Source organism: Martes martes (genome assembly GCF_963455335.1).
Source record: "Martes martes genome assembly, chromosome: 3".
Taxonomy (NCBI): Eukaryota; Metazoa; Chordata; class Mammalia; order Carnivora; family Mustelidae; genus Martes; species Martes martes.
The window spans coordinates 56,829,124-56,844,962 of NC_137890.1; the positions used below are offsets into that span (position 1 = coordinate 56,829,124).

The 15,839-nt window shown below is 40.0% G+C and overlaps 1 protein-coding gene across 4 annotated transcripts in view; it reads left to right on the top strand.

Moving 5' to 3' along the window:
• LRCH1 (leucine rich repeats and calponin homology domain containing 1) overlaps positions 1 to 15,839 on the top strand; it is a 195,538-nt gene that overhangs the window by 137,416 nt on the left and 42,283 nt on the right. For all 4 annotated transcript variants that reach the window (XM_080798073.1, XM_080798076.1, XM_080798074.1 and 1 more), the window contains exons 8-13: positions 2,832 to 2,937; positions 4,780 to 4,907; positions 7,392 to 7,459; positions 9,514 to 9,600; positions 14,008 to 14,097; positions 14,196 to 14,232. In XM_080798073.1, coding sequence (XP_080654199.1) covers positions 2,832 to 2,937; positions 4,780 to 4,907; positions 7,392 to 7,459; positions 9,514 to 9,600; positions 14,008 to 14,097; positions 14,196 to 14,232 — 516 coding nt within the window. The remainder of the gene's footprint in view (positions 1 to 2,831; positions 2,938 to 4,779; positions 4,908 to 7,391; positions 7,460 to 9,513; positions 9,601 to 14,007; positions 14,098 to 14,195; positions 14,233 to 15,839) is intronic.

Here is a 15,839-nt window from a genome sequence, read left to right on the forward strand (position 1 = left end):
TTCTGAGATAGATCTATCCGCCTGTTCCTAAACCCCTCTGCGGTAAAGGGCATTAATGCATCTGTGTGAGAATGTGTGATTATGTTCGTGAAGGCAATTTGAAATCCCTCCAAGTGTTATATAAATAGGAGCTCTTTTTAGCTTTTGCTGCATATTTAATATTTTGTAAATGTCCCTATCCCCTCCCCCTCCCACCACACTCCTTACATTACCTAGAATGTTCTTGAATGTTTCATACATATTATGAAATGATGAAGAGTGGTATGCAAGTACCCAGGAGGCATTTTTATAAAAGCATTTGTTTCTAAGTGACAGAATAATTTAGGAAAAAAGTTATTTGCATGCGTAAATGTTAAGGAGTCAAATATGCATTGCATTTTAGCAGTTTACCCACAGGAAATGCCATTTTGAGTAGCCATAATTTTTACAGCAATATTTGTTTTCCTGAAACTTTTCGATTATGCTCTTTTCAGACAACTGAATAAAAGTTGGGTTACTTGTAAGCTCAGAGGCCTCCCACACTAGAGCTTCCTGAAGTGGTTATAAATAGCTCAGTGCATTTATCTCGCTTATAATTAGATTCCCCCAAACCTTTCACTAATATACCATGAAATGGAGTTTCTTGAGCAGGGGAGCTAGAAGGGATGGCTGGGGCGGGGGATGAATGTATCATTATGGCTTCCCTTCTGAGGAAATTTCTTGAGTTTTGTGGTTATTAAGTTTTGAAACATTATACTGCTTTGAAGATGTAATTAATAAGTCAGTTACCCCATTTAAGGAGTTCACGTTTGTACTGTGTGTGACTCCCAAGAAAAATGCCTTTTCTCTCTTCTCTTCAGGTCTTCGAGGGTTAATATGTAGCTAAGATATTTGCATTTATTTCCTAGGAAATGCTTTATAAAGCAGTGTATTAAAGTTAGGATACCCTAAAGACTTTAAGGTAAATTTAAGAAAAAACTTTCTAACACAGAACATTTCAAAAGGAGCTTATAGGCAGAAAAAGAAGGCCAATTTCAATAAAAGAAAATAGCTCTCCTGAAGCCACATGAATACTTTACTGGGACTCCCTGGGGGAGAAATTACTCAACACATTGCTTTATAAGTTGTATTTAATTCAGCCCCCTTAGTTTTATTAAAACTCATAAGTCCCTTGAAATGTCCCATTGTTTCAGAAATTACTCACCCTAAGCTTGTTTTCTATGAAATTAAAACAGACTCTGCTTTATCCTTTATCTGTTTTTTAAGGATAATTAAGTTCGTTAATAAAACATCACACAAAGAACTTCATTATCCTTTTGTTCTCACTTAATACGAGTAGGATGCTAATATCATTCTAGAAGGAGGCCAAGGGTTTATTCCCTCCCTTTTAACTAGATGCATTATCTTTGGAATTTTGCTACGCTTTTAAGATGGGAGGAGAGCGGAAAGAAAGACTACAAAAAGGGTTCTATTCAACAGAATCAGTGCCAGCATCTTCCCTTTGGCCTTTTTTTGGTCTCATGTTATAGCCTCCTTACCTGAGAACCCCTCCAAGCAATTTGTTTTTCAGAAAGAAAAGGGCCCTGAATTATCCAATATAGCTTTCTATTTTCACTTTGGCAAATCCGTTAGCATGTATGGTCAGTTTCTCTGGCTCCCCACTTCTGTTTCACTGTGGCGTTCAGAAAGCACATCTCATTCCCTTTCTTTGGCTGTTGCCCTTGTCTGATTGATTTAGCGTTTGTCTCCAAGAAGTTTAAAATATATTTTTGTCAAGATAAACATGAAAAAAAAATTGGTGGCTGAATATCTGTTGAATGGATGAAATGCACACTTGTTTTGTGTCAGTTTCCAGTTTGTGCATGTGTCCAAAAGTAAACAAACACCGGACTCTGAAAGCCACGGCTTCAAGAATTAGGAGCAGCCCACGATTCCCTGAAATGCGTTCTGTGGAGGTTCAGGATCCCTGGGATTTGGAAAGCTCACTAAATAGAAACATGAAAATGGAGACGTAGGAAAATAAAGGAAGCTCCAGATTTCATTCGTGACAGAATCGTAGATTATCTGAATAAACTTCATCAGCTAGTGTGGGAAACAAGCACCCCTGAGACAACTCACTTTGATTACCAAATCGAAAATTCTGAAAATTGTGCAGAACACATGTCCTTTTAAGCCCTATTGTCATTCAGCACTTTTATATATCTGATGCAGCCCAAAGGCCTGTGTATCTCTCAGTCTCCCACAGGGAAATAAACTGGAGTTTACTGTTGCCCTGTGAATAAATCATTGCCTGCTATTTGTGACTAGCGCCATGAAACCTTAATGCAGTTTTGGGAAATTGGTGTTGTCGTGCAGTCTCACAGTACCAGTCCTCGGGCTAGTGTGATATAGTATATTTAGTTACTCATTCGTTCCATCAGGGATAACATAGTCCTTCTTAGTGCTCTGATCGTTGCTCTTAGGTTGGCAATGCCATCAGGTACCTGACAAACTTTCAGCTCAAAACATATGTACAGAGAAACACTTGAGTGCTAGCTCAATGAATTTTGTCAAAGTGAACACACCCACATTGCCAGCCGCCAGTGCAAGAAACAGAGCTTTACCAGCACCCCAGAAGGCCCATGCATGCATCCACCATGCAAGCCAAGAGCGGTCAGAGTCCTCAAATAGCACAGATTAATTTTTGCTGGGATTTGAACTTATGTAAGTGGAATGGTTCTTTGTATCTCATTTTTTTACTCAATATTATGTTTTTGAGAATCAACAGTATTTTTTTTAATCACATAGCATTCTCTTAATCCACACTGATAATGCTTGTCCCTTGAATGAAGCAGTGCACTGTTTCTTTTTAGCCTTCTGATGAAGACACTGTTAGCCTCAATGTGCCAATGTCAAATATCATGGAAGAAGAACAGATCATCAAGGAGGACTCATGCCATCGCCTTAGCCCCGTTAAAGGTGTGAGAATGAAAGATGGGGAGAAAGTGCTTGTTTTAAGTTTCAAATACTCTGTTTATAATCTACACAAATAGGGCCATGGTATTAGCTTGAGTTTATTGAGTGTTTCTGTGCACCCGGCTCTGTGCTAATCTGTGAAGGTGACCTCATTTAAAGTTCAGAACTCTGAGATGGACATTCTAATTGTCTCCATTTTATAGGTGAGGGAACCAAGGCTCAGAGACTTTAACTTGCCAGTGATCACACAGCTAATAAGTAGTAGAGTGATTCTCATTGTGAAGATTTTATAACAGCCTTTAAATCCATTCTTGGAAAGCACATATTGACATATAGATATATTAGGAAACACCAGTGGTTGTAGCACATAAAATCCCGAATCTCATTGGCTTAACACAGTACAAATCGAGTCTACATGTGAGTTCATGATTGAAAGGCAACTCCCCTCCAAGCAATGATTCAAAGGCCCAGACTGCTTTCATGTTGTGACTCCACCATCTGAAACACGAGATTTCCAAAGTTTCCAAGTCCTGTTTTAAGGTAGAAGCTGGCCAAGCACAGAGGCTTGCTCACAGGAGGTTTTTAGTGGATTGAGCCTAGAAGTGCCCATCGCTTACAAGGTAGGCCTGGATACATGGCCACATCTGTTACACATGAAGATGGGAAATGTAGTTGAGATGCGTGCCCAGGAATCCACTTGACTTTGGACAAGACAAATGATGTTAGTTCTCTTACCTTTAAGTGAGGTGATTAGATTAATTAATACGTAAGATCTTCAGTAGCTGTCAAATTCTGTGGTTCTCTAATAATCACCAAGTGATCACAAAGTACTTTATGACCTATATACCTTGAAAATCCTAGCAGTGTATTTCATATCTTGGTGAGGAGCCCTCATTTGATTATATAATATATTATATAATCAGTATATTATATTGATTATATTTTTACTGCTCCTGTTTATTCAATGACTTTTATAGAAAATACTAAAATTTAGTGTTTAATGATTTGTGGCAGAGATGACTTCATGATATATGAACAGTATAGAACTAGATTAATATGCAGATTTTCTCCCTAAATCTTTGAAAATGCTCTCATTAGTGATGGGAAAGCCATGTGAACCAAATCAATGTCCAGTGTTTGCTTTCACTTTCTACCTTCAGGTTTTTAAGTTTAGCATTTACACGTATCTGAGGTTTTGATTGGAACCATACATTGTCCCCCCCAAAAATTACTGTATACTCTATGCAAAAACATAATTGCCATATTATTAACTTGGATAAGCTGTGTAACATGATATGGTCTACAAGGTAGTGTCAGGCAAATTTTTAAAATAAAAGAAATACGTAATTTGTTACCAGTGAGTTTTTTCCTCTGTGTTCTAGAAGTGGGTATTCTGGGTAGGAGTTCTTAAAGGGTGCCCTACTCACTTCTTTTCAGTTTGCAGATCATGGAGAAGAGATCTGCTTAGATCTGCTTGGTGTTTCTTTTGCCTCGTTCAAACTTTTTTTTTTTTTTTTTTTGCCTCTTTCAAACTTGTTTTCCTCTGTTTCTTAAGAAAGTTATAAGAGATTTCATTTCTTAAAGGTATGAAGCCATAGAGAGGCCTAGACTTTCCAGTTTGCCATGGGGTTGGGGGGGAGCTTTCTATTTCTTTTTCTCTTTTTCTTCCTTCATTCATCTTTTCATCCCACTCTTCAGGAAAGAGACAAGTGGGTCGTTCATAAAACCTCCAGAAGAAGCAAGAGCAGTGACTGAAAGTAGTCTGATGGTATATGAGGGTCATCTGTGCTTTGCACATCTCTTCATGAAACCATCTTTTTGTCTTTCTCTATGTTTTCCTAATAGGGGACTTTAATCAGGAATTTCAACCAGAGCCTTCCCTTTTGGGTGACAATGACAACTCAGGAGAAGAAAGAGACCAATTTACTGATGGAACAGACGTTCTCCGTTCAGAATTTATAACCTATATTAAGGCAAGTTGAAAATCTGCTAATTTTTAAAAAATTTTCTTCTGTTTGGTGCCGTTGCATTTATGTTCAAGGTTACCAATCCATCACCTTAAATGTCAACTTACTGCCAGTTTCCTCAGGTTTCTAAAATATCTTCTCAAAGCATGGGGTGTCTATTTCCTGACGTTAGGAGCTGGTCGCTGTGATACATCTCGTGTGTGTCTGTAAATGTGTCCGATTTCCTTTATATTCAGTGATCAGTTAGCTTTCCACCTCTCAGTGCATGACAAGTTAGCAGACGGGTCAGCATTACCATCATTAAAAGTTAAAGTAGACAATTTCACGTTCTTTTCCATGTATTCTAGGTGAATGCTTTTCTTGGGAGTATGTCCGTAGTATAGAGAAAAAAGTGGAGACTTTTAAAATCTAGAAACGGATGTCTTCTCTTTCTGGGAAGGTCACTCTGAGGACACTTACTCCTGAGCTCTCATCCTTGCACTGAGGTGTTGAAAGGTTGGAAGAAGTCACTGCATTCTCCGGTGACCTTTCGTCACAGTTGCAACACAGAGAGTAGAACACTAGCCCTGTACTAACACTGGTAGTGAAGGTTCCACTTTGAGACATGATTGGTGTGTTTCTGCCAGTCCTTCTGGCTCGGATTGTGGCCCCCAGGAATCACAAGGGTAATTGGATAAAATTCATTTTCACTGAGACTCATGAGAGATGATGGTCCCAGGCTTACTGTGGTAAAGCAGGGGTGAGGTCTCTCGGTGCTGGTCCTTGTTTCCTGAGGTTGGTGCTGGGATGGCTGCTGGGCTGGGTCAGTAAGAGGGCAGAGCATTGCTTTGTTTTGCTCATCTGGGAACACATGCCCATTGTGGACCCAAGGTTTTCACTGCTCTACAGAATCCCCACAAGTATTGATTTATTGATTGATTCACAAATAAATTTTAGTAAGTAGGTAAATTCATAAAAATGAAACCCACAAATAATGAGAATGAACTGTATAACCCTGTAACTTAGCAAAAAAAATCTGTTAGTCCTATTTTGCATATTGAAAAATATTGGTATTTTATATTATTGGCTATTCTTTTATTATGACATTGAGAATTAGAAGGAAATACGCATGGCTCCTGTAGTTGAAACCCAACAAAGAGAGATTAGAGCATATTCTTTTGCTCATTTCTGGTAGTATATTTTCACCCACGAATCTCACTGTTATTTGGATAGTGACACAGGAATTTCTGTGTTTATTTTACTATGCACTGTATCTATAATTAATAAAGAAAAGCCTGAGTGTTTTTTAAGCCTGAGGCTGGCATCCAGTGCTAGCTACTTCCTCAGAAGAAGACTCTTCTCAATGATATATCTAGAGGATGGGCTGGGTCTGAGTTAGTTAACAGTGTGTCAGTCAGTCCTTGTGTCTGTCTGTTGTTCCTTCCTTGCCCAAGGAATGTACCACCATTCAGGGGTGGCTCCTTTGCTGGCTGTAGGCTGAGTTACGGCAGCAGGGCTCTGTGTCAGAGCTGACAGTGGACAGAAGCACATGGAAGTCTTAGCAGAGAGACACATTGTGCTAACTAAGCCCATCACATTTATTTGGAATAATAACGGTGTGTGTTTTGGGTGGGGAGAGACATTTCAGTGAAATCTGGGTGCGGTACACATGAAACTATTAGATACAATTTGAGGCATTTTCTGTTCAGTATTTTGCGCTTTCTTTTCCCCCAAGAATACACACATGTGCGCACGCACACACACTCCTCTCTTCTCACAAAAAGTAGAAGGCGCTTCCTCATGTGACCAACAAGCCCAACTAACAGAGGCATCTGAATGTCCAGAGGTGCTAAGAGGGCAATAGGAAATAGAATTAAGCTTTACATTTCTGACTCTAAGTTAACAGGTGCTGTGGTCCTGGGTCAGGGGTTTTTGTTTTTGTTTTTTTTTATTTTATTTTTAATTGTGGTAAAATACATGTAACATAAAATTTACCATTTTGCCATATTGAAGTGTGCAGTTCTGTGGTGAGTACATTCACATTGTTGTGCAACAATCACCACCGTCCATTTCCAGAACTCTTTCCATCTTGTCAAACAAAAACACTGTACCTGTTCAACTTTAATTTCCCATTCCCTCCTCCCTTCACCCCTGGTAGCCATCATTCTGCTTTCTGTCTCTATGAGGGACCCCTGTAGGCAGCTCATAGAACTGGAGTCTTACAGTCTTTGGCTTCTTGTGACTGACTGACTTCACTAAGCGGGATGTCCTGTGGGTTCACCATTGTTAAGGCATGTGTCAGAACTTCCTTCCTGTTGAAGGCTGGGTGACATTCTGTTGTATGTATAGACCACATTTTGCTTATCCTTTCATCTATAGATGGACACTTGGATTGTTTCCCACTTTTGGCTGTTGAGAATAATGCTACTGTGAACATGGACTAAGGCAGGGTTTGACTCTTGACTCTTGACAGCCAGTGGCTCTGAGAAGACCTGTATGTTCTGTCCACAGGATAGGGCTGAGGACTGTGAAGAACTGCTGCGGATAGAAGAGGACACGCACTGGCAGTCTGAGGGAATGTGAGTACCCAGGGCCTGGTTATGAGCCACTATCCTGTAAAGTTCATAGTTCAAGCTGAAGGCAGCCCTGTAAAATGCTAGAATTTTGCTCTCCTTTTCTTTGGGCAAGCTGATAGTCTCGCCCAATGTTATATCGGTAAGTTGCAAGTTTTTCTCTGTCAGATGCTTATTGTCTCAGCGGAAGGCTAGACCTCTTCCTTGGCAGGGAGTTTTATCTGACTAGAGGCTGTGGATGGAATGTGATTCAGGAAATTAGATAAATTTCCTATGCTGGAGATTCTAGCTTACTTCCATTTGCCTGAAGAAACCAACCACTGGACCAAGAGCACTATATAGTCTCCATCACCCTCTACCTTGAACTGTCTTCAGATTCAAGGTCTGAGAAAACCATATACCTCTCATGTCTCGGTCCCATGTCTAACAGTTGTAATAGCTAGCATTTATTAAATACTGTGTGCTAGGCACTGTCCTAAATACTTCACAGGTAGTAACTCATGTCATCTTTACAACAATCCTGTAAGTTCTATCATTATCCCCCATTTCACATGGGACAAAACTGAGACACAGAGAGACTGCCCCAAGGTCACAGAGGGTGGGATTGAACCCAAGAAATCTCACATCAGATGGATATCCCTCGAACTCTGTTACATCTGAGGATTTTACTTGGACAGCTTTACAGGGGAGGGCATGAGTCATCTATCAGACATTGAATGATTTCCAGGGGAATTGAGCTTGAACCATGTGACATACAGTAGATTTTTGGTTCCCAGGATTTTGTTTTCCATGATCTGGCATGTAGGCCTGGATCCTCCTTTATACCTTGGGAGAGATTTCCCCTTAGTGAGGATTTACTATACTGTTGAAAGGTTTCTCCACTCAGAAACACATTGGCTCATGTTCTATAGTGGAAAGCAGTAACCATCATCAAATTTCTCCTGACTTTTAAAAACACTGCTAAGTTCCTTTCAAATCACTGTCCAGTATTATCAACTATTCTTTGAATATATTGCTATAATGTCAAAGAGGACTAGTTTGATTACAGAATCATAGGGTTATGGGGAAAGAGATTTTAGAGGGAGGGTGTTTTTTTAAACTATAGCTGACCCTTGAAAAATGCAGGGGTTGGGTGCAATCAAAAGTCTGCATCTAATTTTCAATCCTCCCTGAAACTAAACTACTAATGATCTGTTGACCAGAAGACTTACCAATAACATAAACAGTTGATTAACATATTCTTATATGTATTATATACTGTATTCTTAGAATAATAACTAATTTTTCCCTTTCTCAGTACTTCTGGGCTATGCAGTTCATCTGTGAATTTTTTCAAATTGTTACAAATCTCTAAAAAATTTTCCAATATTTATTGAAAAAAAAACATGTATAAGTGGACCCATGCAGTTCACACCTGTGTCATTTAAGGGCCAGCGGTGCATAAAGCTTTGGAAACTCCATTCAAAATCTTTCATCTGTTGTTCTCAACGCTGCCTATGGAGCTTAGTAAAAAGCCCAAGCCCCAGTATCCAGCTTGGCTTTTTTTTTTTTTTTTTTAAGTGCCACAGATGATTTTGCTGCATAAAAAACCCGCACTGAGAACAACTATCCCCCAGCGAAGTCCCGTATTGTGTGAAAGCCACAAAACCGGGCACACTGGTTGCTCCGGAGCTGGAAGACCCAGAAGTGGTGCAGACTTGCTGCAGCTGGGTACCCTGTGCATCCCCCCCACTCCCGGGGCTCAGGAAAGCTCATTGTGAGAACCACCTGGTGGGACCACTGCCTTGGTTTTATAGAGGAGCAGAGGCAGGCCCGTGGTGTTGACTTTGTGTGACCTGCTGGATTGTAGCAGGGCTGGGCTTCCCCCTCCCAGGAGCTCCACCCCCGCTACCTCTGGCAGTCCACTCCACAGGGGACTGACACGTGTTCCTTATCGTGTTGAGCTGGTCAAGATCATTTTTATATGTGAGTTGGCTTTTTATACATTTGTTCTTAAGAATCTGGACAATAGCCACGTTCCAATAATCCTTTTTGTTCTTATCTCTCGGTTCATGCTGCAGAGTAAATTCGTCCAAAGACCAGGACATGAATATAGCAATGATTGAACAGCTGAGAGAAGCAGTAGATTTGCTGCAAGATCCCAACAGGTATGGGCGTCTTTCCTGGGCCCAGGCTTCATGTGTAAATAATGCGTGCTAATTTATTGAGTACGTTATCTCACACCGTTTGAGCTCAGTCTAACCACCAAAAAAAGAGGAGTTCTCACAAGATCGGTAAATAGAAGAGTCACAGTTCTGGAGTGATTGCAATCATTTCCCCCTTTTGCTACTCCTTAATGAAATGTAGGCACCTTCGTGAAATTCATATGGGAGTTTTTGGTATAATTCTTAGAAAACAGAAATATGATAAAAGTGCATATTTGATATGGCTTAAAATTTAACTCCCGACTTAGAGAAATATCAGGGAGATCTTCCAAAAAAGAAAGAATTGGTTTATCGGGTACTATTGTGTTGGTTTCTGAGATTCTAAATATATGTTAACTAAATAATATATTTCTGAAGATTTGGGTCACAAGATAATTTTATAATTGAATTGGCCATTGTCAGTAACAGACACTGTATGCGGTAGGTACAGTTTTTGGTTTCTTTGGGAAGGATTATGGAATTCCCACGGACAAAATATTTTTCAGTAAGATCATATACCTGGTGTCAGGTCCTAACTACTTTATCACTAGAGAAATGTATCCCAGGCTTATTCCTGGTAAACTGTTTAGGGGTCCTGGGGATTCAGATAAGAAGATGATGTGGTCTTGGAATGTGTTGAACACGGAAACCACACCACATTTTGTGAATTTATGAAAATGGTGGCTCGTGCGTCCCAGAGTGCTAGTGATGGGTCACCACCAATATCGGCTGGCCCCAAGAGTGACGGGTCAGTTTGTGTGGTTGGAAATCTTCAGCAATTGATTTGAAAGGCATTTCGGTTTTGGAGACATTAGTTGGGTGCTTAGAGCATGGGAAGATCTACCGTGTGCACCTTGGGGGATAAGAAGATGAACAAGACACAGCTCTTGCCTTCTAAGAACTTAAATGGTGGTAGAGATTGCCTTGAGTAGTTATTTTTAAGTGGAATAGATTTAAGTGCTGGAAGTGAAGGCCTGACCCCAGATGGAAACAGAGGTGGTTGGGCTGGCCTCCGTGAAGCCTGGGATAGTTCATCTGGGCCTTTAATAACTGGCCCTTTCAAGGAGAAGGCAAATCCTGGATTGAATTAAAGGCTTAGGCAAAGGCACAGAGGTCAACAGGGAGTGGAGCAGGCTTGGAACGGTTTGGGTTGTGATGATCTCTGCCTTCTCTGTGCTTCAGTACTGCTTGTGGAACATTCAAAACCCAGACACCCAACTCCACCTGTGAGGCTGGGGCCTGACTGTTGCACTTTTCAAAAATACTGCCAGTGTTTCTGATGGATAGCCAGGACTGAGACTCCGCAGCAGGGCAGCGGGGGCTCCTGGGGGTGCCTTTGAATGCTGGGTTGAGGAGCCAGACCTTATTTTATATGTCAAGGGAGGTAGTGGTGGTTTCCAAATATGACTCTTTATGTTGCCAGCTGTCCCTAATGTTTGGCTCAGAGCTTAGCTTATTAGTGAATGCCTAATCAAGGTGTACTCCTGAAAGAAGTGAGCTTCATATCCTAAACCAGGGCAGTCAACGAGAGGAAACAGGGACAAGAGAGAGTGTGTGTATTGTGTATTTACGTGAAATTATAAAGAATGGGGAAGCAGACTATCTGGGAAGAAGAACATGCTTGGGATCTGCCAGCCACTGGTTCTGAACTCTGCTCCCACACCATTAGTCTGGGTAAGATAGAGCTACTCTGCTCGCCCATTTCCTCATCTAAAAGATGGGATCCAAGTACTTACCTTTTAGGATGGTGAGGATTTGAAATAATATCTAAACTGTTAGTAGGAAGGTAAATTGGCAAAACCATTCTAGAAGACATCCTAGTAGTATGTGGCCATAGCCTATAAAATATATAAACATTCTGAATAAATTCTAAAAATTTATCCTGAGACACAAAGAGATATGAACAAAGATTGTAAAGAGGAGGGTGTTTTTATAGCAAATATTTGGGGAAAAGGAAATAATCTAATAGTTTGGGGATAACTAAGTATAAGTATTAATTAATAAGATGGACTATAATGTAGCTGATACGATGGATTTTTTTTAAAGTTTCCAGTATACTTTAGAATGTTCATTTTATAATGTTCACTTCAAAAAGTATATAAAATGCAAAGGTTTGATCCCAATTATAGAGACAACATTGGGTCTCAGTCATGTCAGAAACCTAGAAAAAGTTAAAACTAGAAGGAAATATATTACAGTGGTGTGTTTTCTGTAGGTATTTCTAAATTGATATTTTTCTTTAGATTTTGTAAATTGGAGATACTCAGTGGTAAGTAGTGTTGTAGTTCTTTAGTGATCATTTGAAGTGGGTGGTGAGAACAGTGGAAGGAACTGTCCAAAGTGTTTAGATCTGAGCCCCTTCTCGTTACCTGAGGTGGGGAACAAGGAGGGGCCGCAGGTTTGAAGAGGAAGATGTTGGGGTCAGCGTAGGATGCACTGAAAAAAAAATCCAAGATGGCAACGTCCACTCTGCTGCTAAGTGTTCAGTTTTGGGGCTTCGAGACTTAGGTTTGAAAGTCGTTTTCAGGGATGCCTGGGTGGCTCAGTGGGTTAAGCCTCTGCCTTTGGCTCAGGTAATGATCTCAGGGTCCTGGGATGGAGCCCCACACCGGGCTCTCTGCTCTTCAGGGAACCTCCTTCTCCCCCTCCCACTCCCCCTGCCCCCTGCTTGTGTTCTTTCTCTCATGTTCTCTCTCAAATAAATAAGATCTTTAAAAAAAAAAAAAAGCCATTTTCATATTCTGCTGCAGTAACAGAGCCTTCTAAGGAGGATGAGAGTCCCAAGGCCAAGCGTATCGATGGGGATGGAGCATGAGTCCAGCAACGAGCCGTGAAGACATGATGTGACACAGAGAAGGCCCCAATTGGGGCCTTCAAACTTCATAGTGTTTTAATACTTCCACCTTTTATATTTTGTATCACTCCTCCAATACACTTTTCTTACAAATTTGAGATTGATTAATATGTGAACCCCAAAGGGAAAAAGAACAGCCTAGTTTGGTGGAAATAGAAGTGGCTTGGGAATGTGGGACTGGAGCCCAGTAGTAAAAATCCTAGGGACCTGGAAGAGGGTTCCCAGCTCTGGGCCTTAGTTTCGTCTTCCTTCATGAGAAGTGGAATGACCTGAGGATCTCCAGATTCCTCTCCAGTTTGGAAACATTTGAGGCAATGAGTTGCCAAGAATGTCCAGCAAGTCGGAATGGTGGGTGTGTGCTTGAATTGTGGGAGAAAAGAGCCCTGAGTAAACTTCCAAGAGCTAATTGATTTACATCTTTATGGAGTGTCATTTTAAAACACATTAAACTTTGTATGGATTTCATTTCCTCCCTAAAATTATCCACTCCTTTGGCTGCTTTTTATCTTTGTTGTTCATCCTGAAATAATTATCACAATAGGAAAGTTCTAATGTATAATAATGTTTCTGTGAGCTAGTATAATGGTAATTTAAAAAGAGTCCTATGTTTGTTTTTATAAAGAGAGAGCACTTCAAGGGGTCATTTATTTCTAGCTGCTTGGGACTGACTATTAATAATAAAAACTTTACATGCATATTTAGTTTTTCCTTTATCTCATATTTCATAGATCCAAACTTTTTGTTTGCATTAAGCGGCTGATTATAGGATTAACCTTTCATACAACCTTAACATCAGAAAATCTAGTTGAAGATTGGTACCGTATTTTGCCTTTATCTTGGTTTCTTTTCTTAAGGATTTCTGATTATTGGTTTGATAGCATTTTCAGTAAACATATATAATGTGACTCATCTCTTCTTTAAAGATAGCCTTGTAACCTTTATTTGATGCACAGCAATTCCTGGTTTTACAGATCTTAGAAAGATTCAACTCAAAATTGCAGAAATTCAAAAACTATCTTTAAGACAATTTCACAAATAAAATTGCATATCAAATAGCTTATGAATTTTAATTTTTGAAGTGAGAGTATTCATGTATGTCAGAGGTATCTTCCCATTGAAACAAAATGCTCTTGGTACATATGATATAGTACTCTTACCAATTTTATCTGCTTCTGTAAATTCATCAAGTTCTAGAATAGAACTTAGTGTGTGCTATCTATGAATATTATGGCTTTAGCAGAAATTACTGTTATATTGCAAGTAAGTTAGATTTCAATACCAATAACAGATTGAAAATTAAAATTGTATAAAATCTGGCCCATGGTGGGTGGGAAAATACAATGTGGTTTGAAAGTTCTACCATAAATCTTTGATTACTTAATTTAATGATAAACATAACTTTTTAATATACTAAAACTATAAACTAAATATGACCCAAAGCATTGGATTTATTAAAATCATAGAACATATGGAAAGTTTAATAAATTTGCTAACATCTTCTTCCCCCTTCTCTTTAGATTAAGCACCAATATTACAGAGAGAAATGTTGTAAACTTTTATCCTATGGAATCAGCAGAAGCCTTAGACTTACAAGATTCTGCACTAAAGTATGTTGACCTTCTTGTAACTGAATATATTTTCTCTTTCTACATTGAAATATGTATGCTTTAAATTTCACTTTTTGCCCTTTTCTTTATTCCTACAGTGGTCAAATACAGCTGGAGACCTCTCCGGTGTGCGAGGTAAGGCCGCTCTTGGATTAACCAGAACTCCGTGCAGTATTCTGCCACAGAATAGTGGCTACCATAATCTATAAAAGATTGATCATAGGGTAGAACATTCATTAGTGAGACTAATACTCAGTTTTGTTCATGGTCTTTTTTTTCACGTTTTAAATTTTTACCTTGTTTAGTTTTCCTGCCTATCTATTCTATTTCATCTTTCATTAAAGATGAGAGTTGGGGGGCGCCTGGGTGGCTCAGTGGGTTAAAGCCTCTGCCTTAGGCTCAGGTCATGGTCCCAGGGTCCTGGGATCGAGTCCCACATCGGGCTTTCTGCTCAGCAGGGAGCCTGCTTCCTCCTCTCTCTCTGCCTGCCTCTCTGCCTACTTGTGATCTCTGTCAAATAAATAAATAAAATCCTTAAAAAAAAAGATGAAAGTTGGCTCTTCCCATTAAATTCTCTAAATTCTGGGAGTCAGGTAGTCCTGCTAAGCCAGACAGTAGCAACTAAAATAGCTAGGGAACCTGCTGCTTCAGAAAGATGTCAGACAACTCAGTGTATATTTTAGAGCCAAGAACCAGGCCTAGGAAGTGGCCTGGTGGAAAGAAGCTAGAAAAGACTTGAGAGGCAAGAACAAATGATTTGGGAAGCACCTGGGAGATTAGGAGAACTTTGGCAGAGAGACCTGGTGGGGTTATATGGGGACAGAGTAAGGGTGGTGTTATGCTGGGTGGAATTTGGGTGGCTATTGAAAGCAGTTTTGGCATAAAACTAGAGATGAGCCTAGAAGGTTGCAGAGAAACAGTTTTAAAGATAGATTTGAGCCAGCGGCTTGGGAGGGACATCTGTGTGACACCGTAATTCATCCCGCCATAGTGAGTGGGTTTGTGATGGCTAACTTCAGGACATACCAATTTATGTCCCTGAGGTGTGTCTTCACCTTATGTCCACACCTTATGTGAAGTGTAGTGAAGCAGTTTCACACTCCTAATTGGCTAAGTCTCTGTGTTAAACAAGTTGAGAGAGAACCACTATGGTTTCATTGTCGAGTGCCATGACTTAGAATTATGTTGAGATTTAATCCCACCTCAAAGACTTCTAACTATGGGCAACCTCTCTACACTTCACCTTCATTTTCTGTAAATTGGGAACAGTCTCACAACCAGGGGCCCCTAGATTTTAGCTATGACTCTCACTCTACCACTTTGTTATTATTGGTGGGCTCCTCAGCCAGAATTACTCTACTGTGTCTTCGCTGGTGGAGGCATCACTGAATTGCCCAGTCTTGAATTACCCAGTCCTGGAACATCAGGAAGACTTTTCTGTGAAGGTTGCCCCCTTCCCTGGCCCATTACCTCAGGCTCTCCTTTGAAGCAGGCCTCTTGTGATTCTGTACAGCCCCACTATTTGACTGTTGATCGATTATAGTTGACCCACTTTTTATTTTAAGCTTCTTATTTGGAAATCATTTTAAACTTAGAAAAATAGGAGGAAAAATGGCAAGATTCTACAAAAGATTACAAAAATTGCGTCCTTTTACCCAGAGTGACCTATTATTAATGTTTTACTGCATTTGTGGTATGGTTTCTTCTCTCTCTTTCTCCACACAAGTTCTTTTTCTGAAACA